Below are 15,305 nucleotides of genomic sequence, written 5' to 3'. Positions count from 1 at the left end.
ATAATAAAAAAGAATACAAAACCCCATTCTAAATATATTTTGATACAGGCCTAGGCTATGTAATATAATGTATCAAAGGCCTGCTATGGAGTGAGATTAATTTGAGATTATATAACTAGTTTAATGACCTGCCAGAATACTGATCCTCCACACAGGTTTAGCGGGGTTTAGGCTACTGCTGGAGTGACTGCAATGCTATACCGCTGTCAATGCTGTGTAGAAGAACCCCTAGTGATTTTCATCCAGGAAACGCAACATCAATCCTCCTAGATCCTTATTGATTAACAACACATATATTACTGTAACTAATACGCAGACAAACATTCGATAGATTATCTTGGTGCCAATATATCCTCTCTTGTTTTACCTTGGCTTGATTAATGAGAAGTCCTACAAAGGTTGACACCAGCACCGAGCCAGACATGCTCGAGCTTTTCCGCCGCATCTCTTGCTTCAAGAACGGGAAAGCAGAGGCCGGGGGTTCTTCGGGAACGGTCACCGTGTATGACTGTCTCATGCTGGGCATGATGACTGTCTGATATAGTCGGCTACCGGTGTGTTCTGATGCTCTGCCGGTATCAGGCAGATAGAGCCGGTGCGCTCTTGATTCACCGGGAGTTGCTCTCGTTCTCCTGATATTCTATGTCGCAGGATCTTTGTGTGAAAGTGGAGCCTACGTTACGAATATATTAGTATTTTTGCTCGAGTTTGTTGTTTCCTTTTTGCGGTCGTCATGAACAACCGAGCCATTCATCTACACTCGATTTACAAGCGATACATACCAGACTGGCACTCCTGATATCATGAAAAAACACATAAACAATACACTCATTAAATAGTTTCGCAATGAAAACAGACTGAGCAATGTCTCATTTTCTCCCCTATATATATTTCAGAAATCGAAGACCTTCAGTATACGTAAATCAAAAGAATTTCACTCGTGCAGTAATCAATCCCCGGGCTGTTTGAGAAGTGAACGACCACCGCCTCTCCATCGTTTCACAACACCGAAGACACGCCTCTCTTCGGCTTAGTACTACAGACGTCAGCCGCTGCCACAAACCTCTCCGACGTCAAACAGGGTCAGAGTGGTCCATTCACATTTCTACGAATTATGCTTATGCGTATTACTCGAATGGTGCTTCCGAGGACACCCGTGGAACATTCATTCCCGTTGTCCATACATCAAGCAATGAGATACAAAACATTCACTGTCGAATATGACCTTTCTGAAGGGCTACCCAGCGTGAGACCCATTCATTCAATGCAGGTCTACATTTCAGAGGAGTACAGTATATCGTGTTGGGGAGAGTAGCCTATTACTACTGTACTACATGCTCATAATCTGTTAGGCTATTGACTATGGCTGTAATAATACAGCTCTTCATACAGTTGAAGTCGGAAGTTTACATACACTTTAGCCAAATACATTTAAACTCAGTTTTTCACAATTCCTGACATTTAATCCTAGTAAAAATTCCCTGTTTTAGGTCAGTTAGGATCACCACTTCATTTTAAGAATGTGAAATGTCATAATAATAGTAGAGAGAATGATTTCTTTCAGCTTTCAATTCGTTCATTACATTCCCAGTGGGTCAGAAGTTTACATACACTCATTTAGTATTTGGTAGCATTGCCTTTAAACTGTTAGACTTGGGTCAAATGTTTTGCGTAGCCTTCCACAAGCTTCCCACAATAAGTTGGGTGAATTTTGGTCCATTCCTCCTGACAGAGCTGGTGTAACTGAGTCAGGTTTGTAGGCCTCCTTGTTCACACGCTTTTTCAGTTCTGCCCACAAATTGTCTATAGGCTTGAGGTCAGGCTTTGTGATGGCCACTCCAATACCTTGACTTTGATGTCCTTAAGTCATTTTGCCACAACTTTGGAAGTATGCTTCCTGACTGATGTCTTGAAATTTTGCTTCAATATATCCACATAATTTTCATGCCTCATGATACCATCTATTTTGTGAAGTGCACCAGTCCCTCCTGCAGCAAAGCAGCCCCCACAACATGACGCTGCCACCCCGTGCTTCACGGTTGGGATGGTGTTCTTCGGCTTGCAAGCCTCCCCCTTTTCCCTTCAAACATAACGATGGTCATTATGGCCAAACAGTACTATTTTTATTTCATCAGACCAGAGGACATTTTTCCAAAAAGTACGATCTTTGTCCCCATGTGCAGTTGAAAACCGTAGTCTGGCTTTTTTTATGGCGGTTTTGGAGGAGTGGCTTCTTCCTTGCTGAGCAGCCTTTCAGGTTATGTCGATATAGGACTCGTTTTACTGTGGACATAGATACTTTTGTACCCGTTTCCTCCAGCATCTTCACAAGGTCCTTTGCTATTGTTCTGGGATTGATTTGCACTTTTTCGCACCAAACTACGTTCATCTCTAGGAGACAGAACACGTCTCCTTCCTGAGCAGTATGACGGCTGCGTGGTCCCATGGTGTTTATACTTGCGTACTATTGTTTGTGCAGATGAACGTGGTACCTTCAGGCGTTTGGAAATTGCTCCCAAGGATGAACCAGACTTGTGGAGGTCTACAATTTTTTTTCTGAGATCTTGGCTGATTTCTTTTGATTTTCCCATGATGTCAAGCAAAGAGGCACTGAGTTTGAAGGTAGGCCTTGAAATACATCCACAGGTAGACCTCAAATTGACTCAAATTATGTCAATAAGCCTATCAGAAGCTTCTAAAGCCATGACATCATTTTCTGGAATTTTCCAAGCTGTTTAAAGGCACAGTCAACTTAGTGTATGTAAACTTCTTACCCACTAGAATTGTGATACAGTGAATCTTAAGTGAAATAATCTGTCTGTAAACAATTGCTGGAAAAGTTACTTGTATCATGCACAAAGTAGATGTCCTAACCGACTTGCCAAAACTATAGTTTGTTAACAAGAAATTTGTGGAGTGGTTGAAAAACAAGTTTTAACGACTCCAACCTAAGTGTATGTAAACTTCCGACTTCAACTGTAGTTAGCTTCACAGAGGAAGACTGTTAATTCTGACACCTGCAACTCAGCCACAGCATGAGGTTTTCAGGCTATTTGAAGGTCAAACTGTGATCCCTACAGTATGGCTCTTCTGTTCGTGGTGGCAGATGGGGAGTAACATCAGGATCAAACCTTTTGTAAATTCCTAGTAAAGAAGAGCTCCTTCTCTGCAATGTGAACATTCTGCTGAAGGAGAATATGGTAGGCCTAATATATTTGAGCTACATTCAGTACCAAAGGTGAGAAGTACAAAAGGTGAGGTTTTACAACATGGTAAAACAGATTGTAGTGTAGAACATGTTTTCCTCATGGAACAAATAGGATTAATTGACAAACCATTGTCAATTTGCTGTTAATCAATACAAATAAAAGTGCTGACTGCACCCTCTGTAATAAACATTTAGCACTGTTAGTTCTGAACTCTCACCTATGAGAGACAAACATGTTTGCTTGTTTACAGGCTTCAACACTCAATCTCGTTGCTCACCCCTCTTGCTCAAAGTCTAAAAATACCCTGATTTATTAGGACTCAAAAAGTGAGTGGGAAAATACAGATGGCTTTATGCAGCTAAAAATTCCATCACTCCATTTCAATTTCACCACCTCTCTTAAAACCTAACAAATGACATAAGCATTGGAAAAGTACAGAGTCCCCGACACAGCTAATTGTATTTGCAATGATGTTGCCTATTACATTTGAGGAGATCAGAATGACATTTCCTCACACCACTCACACGTAGAACAGCAGTCTGCCAAGAAAGGGGATTGGTAAACAGGAGACATTATGAAGCGGGTCTAAACATCGTCAGCCATCAAGTCAAGTCAGCCTCAGTCAGAGTTGGATAACGGCTGCAGAAAGTAGCATAGGCCTAGCGTGAACAGCAGACTGCTGCCAGGAGGCCTGTCTACCTATAGGCTACCTAGACTATTGCCTTGATTCCATATGAAATTATCTACTAAATAGGTCTACTAAAATATAATAACGCTACCATAGGTTATGGGTTAATGAACCATAACTGCTTTCATGCTGCCACAGCTACTTTAGCCTTTGGGCTTTAGACATGTCTTCCTCTGTAATTGTGCTTCTGATCTAGAAGGAATCTGACGTTCATTTCACATGTCCTACCAAAAGCGTCGCTGGCTGTGACGTGACTCATGCTCATCTGAGCTAAATTGTACCAGACTAACTTTATTAAAAGCCGTGAGCATTGCGTCTGTAATGTATGTGTCGTCTACGGCCACATTCTGTTTATGGTGTCTAGGTCTGTAAGTTGTGATGTCTTGTATTTGTCTGAGACATTGTTCCCCCCTACAACTGCTGTCTTGTCTGAATCAGGTCTCTTTTGAAACATAGATTTGATCTCAATGAGACTAACCTTGATAAATAAAGGTTCAATAAAATAATCAAAACATGAGTGTGAGTCAAGAGGGGAGGTATATTGTTGTACATACTGGGTTTCATTGAAGTGATGTGTAGGCTAAATAGGAGAGAGAGCAGTATGTCCTGAGCTCAGTCTTGTGACCTAGCATGTGTACACAACAAATAGCCAAGGAACACATTCCATTACTCACCAGGCTGAGCGTGTGTGTGTTTGTGTGTGTGTGTGTGAAACAATCCCGCTATCAGGGGAGATGCAAGAAAACACAGAGCCTAAAGGATAGCAAACTACAAAACACGACAAAGAAATCCATTTTTGTATTTTGACTTCTGAGATAAAGACCTGGTTAGCTAGGCAAATCATTACACATTTGATCAATGAACATCTGCCGACCACATTTCCTAGTTAAGGGCACATCAAGCAGATTAATTTGTTTAAGTAAACGCCCAAATTGGTTAGCACAACCAAAAGGAAAGTAATACCGTGGTTCAGCATAAAGCTAGGCTAGGCTACCTTTCAAAGTTCTGAAACTAGGCTAAATGCAGCAGTCACTCAAATACAGAACACAACATTAATGAAAAGGACTTTCTGTTTCTGTCGATATTTATGCTACTGATCATTCTGCGGGCACAGACTGTAACGGAACAGAGGAAAACGCTCTGAATGGTCATCGTTGCACTTAAAATACCAACATCAAAAGGCCTGCTGTTCTCAGTGCCAAGTACAGATACAGTTTTGCTACACACTGAACTGTTTGAATCCACTCCCCAAGGCTTTAAATTCAACAGCCAACAAGATTTTGACGTTGAGCAGTGTGAATGTTAGGCTACTGTTTGGCATCATGGGCAGCTTGCTGAGTGGTAGACCTATTTCTCACGATCCAGCCGTCTAAACTCCGCAGAATTAATACGATGCCTAATGAGTTCTGGGTAATTGTTTTCCAGAGGGCTCAGTATTAAAGCTCTCACACAGACCAGACTGGCGTTACATTTTCACCAAAGCATTATGCTACTGTATTGGACTGAACAAGGTGGCAAGACATGCAAAATATTGTTGGTTCCACGGGAGTCTAGACTTAGGCTAAAGCAACCAAGAGACAAACCACAGACAAATTTCACCCACGTGTGATAGGCTGGCATCACTTATGCAGGGTTGCGGACACATAATGGGAAGCCGGGGGTCCCATCTGACAGGAGTTGTACAATGGTTCTGAAAATGTGTTAATACCTGTTGTAATGACCTGGGCACTAATTCAGCCACCCAAAACTCCTCCTAGCCCTCTGAGGTAAAGGGAAAAGGGTTGCTGTGCGGATTATAGAACACAGTGGGCCTATGTAACTCAAATTTAGCGCTAAGGGTGATAGAGAAGTAGCCTAAAAGCTAGGCTACTGGATCAAAACCTTTGCATGAGGTAGGCATTTTACTTTTTTTTTTCTTCATTTAACTGCTTCCATTTCTGCTTCCATTTTAAAGCCCAGGCTTTTCCACCCCAGACTAGAGTACAGTATAAAGACAGAACAGCAGGCTGTGCATGAAGGTGCAGCGCTACATAGCGTTATTATTACAGTGTCCAGGACTGTGCCAGCCAGCTCGTCCCGGGTAAAGAGATAGGATGGAGTTGACTTTACTGCCAGGGCCATTTCTAGGACCACTGCCACGAGGGAGTTTAGAGTTAGATGCCACCACACCAGTGATTTTGCATTGAAAATGAGTTTATGGGATTTGGTGAAAATAACAGCTATTATGCTCAGTGCCACTTCTAATGTCGATGCCATTGTTCGTTGTAACTAGGAGCTGTGTATTGGGGTCGTATTATGCTCCAAATGGAAGAAAACTAACTGAATTAGGGAAGGAGTATCTGAACCTGACCGGTAAGAAACCCTCATTTTCTTTTTCTGTTGCAGAACATTTTGCTACAGTGTGCCTTAATGAATACAACCCAGGGCACTTGGTAGTGTGCAACAGCTGGAGCAGGCAGCACTGAGCTTTAGGATTAAACCGTTTGCCTGGCCGTGCCTGGCTGGATGACCTAAAATGGCATGATGTGAGATCAGGATGGCGTCACAAAAGCCTTCGTTTTAACTAACTGGACTTTTCCTTCACAATGTTTTCCCATGGTTCGTCGGTCAGTCAGCTTTGTGAGGCTAAACACAAATCCCACGCAGTAGGCCTATGTGGATCGACTCCCAAGGATGCGCAGTATAATAGGCTCTTAATTAGGAACGGTTTCAGTTGACCAGGCATCATCACAGCCGAATACATCGAGTTTACCTTGGAAACAGTATCTGTGAAGGATCTCGTTGTTACTCTAAGTCTGGACCCTGATCTCTCTTTTGACGAACATATTAAAAAAATATTTGAAGACCAGCTTTTTAACATCTTTGTAACATTGCAAAAATCGGAAACTTTGTCCAGAAACGATGCAGAAAAGCTAATCCATGCTTTTGTCACTTCAAGATTAGACTAATGCAATGCTCTACTCTCCGGCTACCTGGATAAGGCACTAAAACTTCAGCTAGTACAAAATACAGCTGCTAGAATCGTGACTAGAACCCCAAAATTTGATCATACTGTATTATTCCAGTGCTAGCCTCTCTACTGTCTTCCTGTTAAGGCTAGGGCTGATAACCTGATAACTGTTAACCTACAAAGCATTGTATAGACTTGCTTGTACTTATCTCTCTGATTTGGTCCTGCCGTACATACCTACACGTATGCTACGGTCAATAAGATTCCTTATTGTTCCTAGAATTTCTAAGCAAATAGCTGAAGGCAGGGCTTTCTCCTTTAGAGCTCCTCTTTTATGGAATGGTCTGCCGATCCATGTGAGAGACGCAGACTCAGTCTCAACCTATAAGTCTTTACTGAAGACTCATCTCTTCAGTAGGTCCTACGATTGAGTGTAGTCTGGGCCAGGGGTGCAAAGGTGAACGGCAAGGCACTGGAGTGACGAACCACCCTACTCTCCACTGGGAACCTTATTACGGGGGCTGAGTCACTATTTTGCTCGCACTCCCCCATTCTGTCCCTCTCCCATTCTGCCAGGCTTTTTTTCGCTATACTCAACTCCCCTGGGTGGGTTGAGTTATTGACTTAATCTTCCTGTCCGGTTCTGCGCCCCCTCAGGCTCGTGCGGTGGGGAGAGATCATTGTGGGCTATACTCAGCCTTGTCTCAGGGTAGTAAGTCAATTGTCTGTTGATATCACTTAAAGGGCAACTGCCCTTTGTGATTTGGCCTCGTTTTAGATTTGGTTCATTAAGAAATGGTAGTGGCCATGACTGAATTCAAACGTGAGTTTCAAATTATTTTGCCAATTGGCTTTAGCCAGCTGGTGTGCGACCATGGCAAAGTTGGTTTGACATTGGATAGCCTATCTCCCAGGGATAGTTAAGGACTGTCAATAAATTACACAATGTAAATTAGACAATATTTTCATGTTTCACACCTTTTATTTTCTTCATTAAATAATTTCAATATTTGTATATGAATTTCTACAATTTATAGTTGGTTTGAGGTTTTTAAGTCATTGAAATTTGGAGATATTGGAATTTTAACATATTGTCCCATGTACATTGTGTAATTTACCAATGGTCCAAATTAGCCCAATAGGCAGCTGCAGTCCAAATCGATGATCACTTGTGTAATGCCAGCTGTGGGCATGTGTGCAGGATTGTAACAAACCCAACCTTCATTAAAGTTGTGATGCAGTCACAACCACAATTCTCACAGAACTCTAAAAATTATCTTATTTTCACTTTGTAGTACATTTTGACAGTAGAATAAATGTTTGACTCACATCGATGCCACATGGCCTGTTTTCTAAATGAGAAGTCGGTTTTTAGGGGCAGTTGCTCTTTAAGTGGTGTGGGGGCTGTGCTTTGGCAAAGTGGGTGGGGTTATATCCTGCATGGTTGGCCAGGGGTAACTTTGAACGGGGCTACAGTGTCCTCCGACCTTCCCTGTCTCAGTTCCCAGTATCTATGCTGCAATAGCCAAAATTATTGGCACCCTTGATAAAGATGAGCAAGGAATACAGTATAAAATTAATAATACAAATACTGAGCTATATTGTATTCTCCAAAAATGTATATTATTTTATACTAATAAAATTGCTCAGAGAAAGAGATTTTGTTAGCAAGTAACAAATCTAAAAATGATAGGGGTCAAAATTATTGGCACCCCTGTTTTCAATACTCTAGTACCCTTTCCTTGCGAGGATAACGACACTGGCCTTTTTCTAAAATGTTTTATGACATTGAAAGAACACATTGGGAGGGATCTTGGACCATTCCTCCATACAGAATCTTTCCAGATCCTTGATACCCTTTGTCTGCGCTTATGGACTGCCCTCTTCAATTAAAATCACAGGTTTTCAATGAGATGGTCATTGCAAAATGTTGATTTTGTGGTCAATTAACCATTTATTTGTGGAATTTGATGTGCGCTTGGGGTTCTTGTCTTGCTGGAAGATCCACTTGCGGCCAAGTTTCAGCCTCCTGGCAGAGGCAACCAGGTTTTTGGCTAAAATGTCCCGGTACTGGGTAGAGTTCATGATGCTGTTGACCTTAACAAGGGAAAAGGGCTTTATAAAATACAATTGATTGATTGATATCATTAGCTAGGTTTCCCTTTAATTGGCGACAGATTTTCACCTGAATATTCAAAATGTTCCCACAATAGATGATTCCATCAAAGTGTGCGTGATGACGTAGTGCACATGAAAATAACTTCTGCAGTTAAATTCCCATGTACCGAATACAAATTGCATTTTAAACTCTACCGATGGTTTTGTCACAAAACCTGTTGCGTTAAATTATAGCAAATGTGCCCACTCTGGTCTTGGCACCTGCGCTCTAGCCAGCAGCTCGCAGATCAAGTGCGGGAAGCTAGCCTACATTATGATGAGATTATCTTGGATAAGAGCGAGATCATTTGATAATTTGTCAAATGGCAGCCATCGTCATCATGTCACCAGAATAAGACCCTCAATATTTATTGGAAAGGAGTATCAAGATCATCACCACGCACTTTCACCACCCTGTGGAAAATTCATTAACGAAGTTCATCTGTAGCCTAACAAACTGCATGCTTTCCCGAGTCATAGTGGGAAGACCACGCAACATGCCATCGCGTGACCCAAAACCTGTGTTTGAATACCCATACTATAAAATCATTATTTGTCACATGTGCCAAATACAACAGGTGTAGTAGACCTTACAGTGGAATTCTTACCTTCAAGCCCTTAACCAAGAATAAAAAAAAGTAAAAGATAAGAAAAACGAATAATTAAAGAGCAGCAGTAAATAACAACAGCGGGGAAAAGAGTCAACGTGTCAATGTGCGGGGGCACTACTGTCGAGGTAATTAAGGTAATTATGTACATGTAGGTAGAGTTATTAAAGCGGCTATGCATAGATAATAACAGAGAGTAGCAGCAGCATGGGGGGGGGGCAATGCAAATAGTCTGGGTAGCCATTTGATTAGCTGTTCAGGAGTCTTATGGCTTGGGGGTACAAGCTGTTTAGAAGCCTCTTGGACCTAGACTTGGCGCTCCAGTACTGCTTGCTGTGCGGTAGCAGAGAGAACAGTCTATGACAAGGGTGGCTGGAGTCTTTGATCATTTTTAGGGCCTTCCCTCTGATGCCGCCTGGTATAGAGGTCCTGGATGGCAGGAAGCGTGGTCCCGATGATGTATTGGGCCGTACGCACTACCCTCTGTAGTGCCTTGCGGTTGGAGGCCGAGCAGTTGCCATACCAGGCAGTGATGCAACCCGTCAGGATGCTCTCGATGGTGCAGCTGTAAAACCTTTTGAGGATCTGAGGACCCATGCCAAAGCTTTTCAGTCTCCTGAGGGGGAATAGGTTTTGTAGTGCCCTCCTCACAACTGTCTTGGTGTGCTTGGACCATGTTAGTTTGTTGGTGATGTGGACGCCAAGGAACTTGAAGCTCTCAACCTGCTCCACTACAGCCTTGTCGATGAGAATGGGTGCGTGCTCGGTCCTCCTTTTCCTGTAGTCCACAATCATCTCCTTTGTCTTGATCACGTTGAGGGAGAGGTTGTTGTCCTTGCACCACACGGTCAGGTCTCTGACCTCCTCCCTATAGGCTGTCTCATCGTTGTCGGTGATCAGGCCTACCACTGTTGTGTCATCAGCAAACTTAATGATGGTGTTGGAGTCGTGCCTGGCCGTGCAGTCATGAGTGAACAGGGAGTACAGGAGGGGACTGAGCACACACCCCTGAGGGGCCCCCGTGTTGAGGATCAGCGTGGCGGATTTGTTGTTGCCTACCCTTACCAACTGGGGGCGACCCGTCAGGAAGTCCAGGATCCAGTTGCAGAGGGAGGTGTTAAGTTCCAGGGTCCTTAGCTTAGTGATGAGCTTTGAGGGCACTATGGTGCTGAACGCTGAGCTGTAGTCAATGAATAGCATTCTCACATAGGTGTTCCTTTTGTCCAGGTGGGAAAGGGCAGTGTGGAGTGCAATAGAGATTGCATCATCTGTGGATCTGTTGGTGCGATATGCAAATTGGAGTGGGTCTAGGGTTTCTGGGATAATGTTGTTAATGTGAGCCATTACCAGCCTTTCAAAACATTTCATGGCTACAGGTGTGAGTGCTACGGGTCGGTAGTCATTTAGGCAGGTTACCTTAGTGTTCTTGGGCACAGGGACTACGGTGGTCTGCTTGAAACATGTTGGTATTACAGACTCAGACAGGGAGAGGTTGAAAATGTCAGTGAAGACACTTGCCAGTTGGTCAGTGCATGCTCGGAGTACACGTCCTGGTAATCCGTCTGGCCCAACGGCCTTGTGAATGTTGACCTGTTTAAAGGTCTTACTCACATCGGCTGCGGAGAGCGTGATCACACAGTCATCCAGAACAGCTGATGCTCTCATGCATGTTTCAGTGTTACTTGCCTCGAAGCGAGCATAGAAGTTATTTAGCTCGTCTGGTAGGCTCGTGTCACTGGGCAGCTCATGGCTATGCTTCCCTTTGTAGTCTGCAATACTTTGCAAGCCCTGCCACATCCGACGAGAGTCGGAGCTGGTGTAGTACGATTTGATCTTATTCCTGTATTGACGCTTTGCATGTTTGATGGTTCGTTGGAGGGCATAGCGGGATTTCTTATAAGCTTTCGGGTTAGAGTCCCGCTCCTTGAAAGCGTCAGCTCTACCCTTTAGCTCAGTGCGAATGTTGCCTGTATTCCATGGCTTCTGGTTGGGGTATGTACGTACAGTCACTGTGGGGACGACGTCCTCAATGCACTTATTGATAAAGCCAGTGATTGATGTGGTGTACTCCTCAATGCCATCGGAAGAATACCGGAATATAGTCCAGTCTGTGATAGCAAAACAGTCATGTAGTTTAGCATCTGCGTCATCTGACCACTACTTTATAGACTGAGTCACTTGTGCTTCCAGCTTTAATTTTTACTTGTAAGCAGGAATCAGGAGGATAGAATTATGGTCAGATTTACCAAATGGAGGGCGAGGGAGAGCTTTGTACGCGTCTCTGTGTGTGGAGTAAAGGTGGTCTCTAATTGTTTTCCCTCTGGTTGCACATTTAACATGCTGATAGAAAATAGGTAAAACTGATTTAAGTTTCCCTGCATTAAAGTCCCCGGCCACTAGGAGAGCCGCCACTGGATGAGCGTTTTCCTGTGTGCTTATAACGGAATACAGCTCATTGAGTGCGGTTTTAGTGCCAGCCTAGGTCTGTGGTGGTATGTAGACGATATGTAGACAATTTAATTACGCTTTTTTGCCGACGTTTACTGACATCGGCCATATTCAACGGGTGTTGAACGCTCGTAAATTAAATATTCTGTGCTCTGGTACACTCAGACGAGAGTCCTCTGAAATCGGAGTAGATAGGCAGAGCGAATTTACGAAAGCACCCGAATATCCATTGAGAATGCACAAAGACTATACCATTTAGCTAAGCTAACAATGACGGGAATAATCAAGTCAATAAACGTTGGGTAGTTAGTTAGATAGGCTATAGTTAATATACTGGCAAGTTTGAAGTATAAGTAGCCAAATAACATTAGGTAGCTAGCTAACAACATACCGGTACATACTGGTGTAATGATATGCTATGTGGTTCGTTAGGACAACGTACAGTTGAAGTCTGAAGTTTACATACTTAGGTTGGAGTCATTAAAACTTGTTTTTCAACCACTCCACAAATTTCTTGTTAACAAACTACAGTTTTGGCAAGTTGGTTAGGACATCTACTTTGTGCATGACACAAGTAATTTTTCCAACAAATGTTTAGAGACAGATTATTTCACTTATAATTCACTGTATCACAATTCCAGTGGGTCAGAAGTTTACATACACTAAGTTGACTGTGCCTTTAAACAGCTTGGAAAATTCCAGAAAATGATGTCATGGCTTTAGAAGCTTCTGATAGGCTTATTGACATCATTTGAGTCAATTGGAGGTGTACCTGTGGATGTATTTCAAGGCCTACCTTCAAACTCAGTGCCTCTTTGCTTGACATCATGGGAAAATCAAAAGAAATCAGCCAAGACCTCAGAAAGAAAATTGTAGACCTCCACAAGTCTGGTTCATATTTGGGAGAAATTTCCAAACGCCTGAAGGTACCACTTTCATCTATACAAACAATAGTACGCAAGTATAAACACCATGGGACCACGCAGTCGTCATACCGCTCAGGAAGGAGACGCTTTCTGTCTCCTAGAGATGAACGTACTTTGGTGCGAAAACTGCAAATCAATCCCAGAACAACAGCAAAGGTCCTTGTGAAGATGCTGGAGGAAACAGGTACAAAAGTATCTATAGCCACAGTAAAACGAGTCTTATATCGACATAACCTGAAAGGCCGCTCAGCAAGGAAGATCCGCAAGGAAGAAGCCACTGCTCCAAACCCGCATAAAAAAGACTATGGTTTGCAACTGCACATGGGGACAAAGATCGTACTTTTTAGAGAAATGCCCTCTGGTCTGATGAAACAAAAACTGAACTGTTTGGCCATAATGACCATCGTTATGTTTGGAGGAAAAAGGGGGAGGCTTGCAAGCCGAAGAACATCATCCCAACCGTGAAGCACGGGGTTGGCAGCATCATGTTGTGGTGGTGCTTTGCTGCAGGAGGGACTGATGCACTTCACAAAATAGATGGCATCATGAGGAGGGAAATTATGTAGATATATTGAAGCAACATCTCAAAACATCAGTCAGGAAGTTAAAGCTTGGTTGCAAATGGGTCTTCCAAATGGACAATGACACCAAGCATACTTCCAAAGTTGTGGCAAAATGGCTTAAGGACAACAAAGTCAAGGTATTGGAGTGGACAACACAAAGCCCTGACCTCAATTCTATATAAAATGTGTGGGCAGAACTGAAAAAGCGTGTGCGAGCAAGGAGGCCTACAAACCTGACTCAGTTACACCAGCTCTGTCAGGAGGAATGGGCCAAAATTCACCCAACTTATTGTGGGAAGCTTGTGGAAGGCTACCTAAATGTTTGACCCAAGTTAAAAAATGTAAAGGCAATGCTACCAAATACTAATTGAGTGTATTTAAACTTCTAACCCACTGGGAATGTGAGGGAAGAAATAAAAGCTGAAATAAATCATCCTCTCTACTATTATTCTGACATTTCACATTCTTAAAATAAAGTGGTGATCCTAACTGACCTAAGACAGGGAATTTTTACTAGGATTAAATGTCAGGAATTGTGAAACTGAGTTGAAATGTATTTGGCTAAGGTGTACTTCCGACTTCAAAACTGTAGATTACAAATTGTCAGCCAATATAACGTGTAAGGTAACTTATTTGAAAAGTCATTACTTAATTACATTGCTCAACTTCGACTGCATATTTTCCACCATTTTCTTCAAATCTGGAAACGATGTGAAGCCACGCCCATTTCCTGAAGAATTGCATTATGGGCCTTAAAGTACGGAAATAGTGTCCTCTCCATGTATACTTCATATTTTGGTGAATTTAGTACAACATCTAGGAACTTTTGGCATACCAACTATATCCATACTATGACCAATAAGCATACTATATACTCAATTCACGTCACAAACAGTACGGTTATTGTGGTTATTCTGAGTATTCGAACACAGCTCCAGTTTACTTCGATATGGTGCTTATTATATCAATTATTATATCAATATTTGCACATAAAGACGTCTCCACATTCATTTCTCGCATCATTCATTTTACAGACAAAAAGGTCCCACCACGTCGGGCGAACAAATTGTTTATCAACAATTATTGAATTGTACAGGAATGTCCTGTTCCCATCAGCCCTGTCGTGACTTTTTTCATGCATCAGATAATTCATGGATGGAAACCTGGTTAAAGTAAGCAGCTAGGCCAGTTGTCTTTTGGTGCCTGTGTAAAACACAACATCTTGTTTATCAATGAGAGAGAGGTGAATAATTAGATGTCTTTGAGAGCGGGCAGGGAAGGGCCGAAAATCAGTTTTCCTAGAATGATCAATACAGCAGTGTACTTGACCGACACAACCTCTCTTCTTCCATCCTGACCTCCCAGCACTCAGCCTGGGAGAGAGCTGCTCTGATGAGGAGCTGCTGGTCCGACTGGTCTCTCTGAGTCATAATCCAACACATTCCTCAAAACATGACTCCTCCTAATCCATAACGAGAACAAAGGCTTTCTTTTCATCCATTGGACTGGATGAGCTGACAGAACATTGTGACTCAGCCAACAGGGATGCCTGACAGTCAGGACAAAGATTCAGCGCAGATATTTATTTATGCTGACCTTTATATACCCAGGAAAGACCCTTGCGGTTTGGCAAGTTTGGCAAACCCCTTTGGCAAGTTGATCTTTTAGAGTGGGGTGAACTATCAGCCCATATCTCCTAAATCAAACCCACATACAGCGCAATCACAGTTATCACACAAAGTGTGCATACATGCCC

The 15,305-nt window shown here is 42.7% G+C and overlaps 1 protein-coding gene across 5 annotated transcripts in view; it reads right to left on the bottom strand.

Moving 5' to 3' along the window:
• The window catches only part of LOC115163086 (ubiquitin carboxyl-terminal hydrolase 2), a 35,960-nt gene that overhangs the window by 8,558 nt on the left and 12,097 nt on the right, over positions 1 to 15,305 (bottom strand). For 2 of the 5 annotated variants that reach the window (XM_029714686.1, XM_029714687.1), the window contains exon 1: positions 368 to 982. The exons of the other annotated variants lie outside the window; for them this stretch is intronic. In XM_029714686.1, coding sequence (XP_029570546.1) covers positions 368 to 526 — 159 coding nt within the window. In that variant the 5' untranslated portion in view covers positions 527 to 982. Of the gene's footprint in view, positions 1 to 367; positions 983 to 15,305 lie in introns of those variants that run through there. 5 annotated transcript variants of the gene reach the window in all.

This window comes from Salmo trutta, chromosome 26 (genome assembly GCF_901001165.1).
Source record: "Salmo trutta chromosome 26, fSalTru1.1, whole genome shotgun sequence".
In the NCBI taxonomy this organism is placed as follows: domain Eukaryota; kingdom Metazoa; phylum Chordata; class Actinopteri; order Salmoniformes; family Salmonidae; genus Salmo; species Salmo trutta.
The sequence above is the reverse complement of the archived record's forward strand: the minus strand, read 5'-3'. Positions and strand labels throughout refer to the sequence as shown.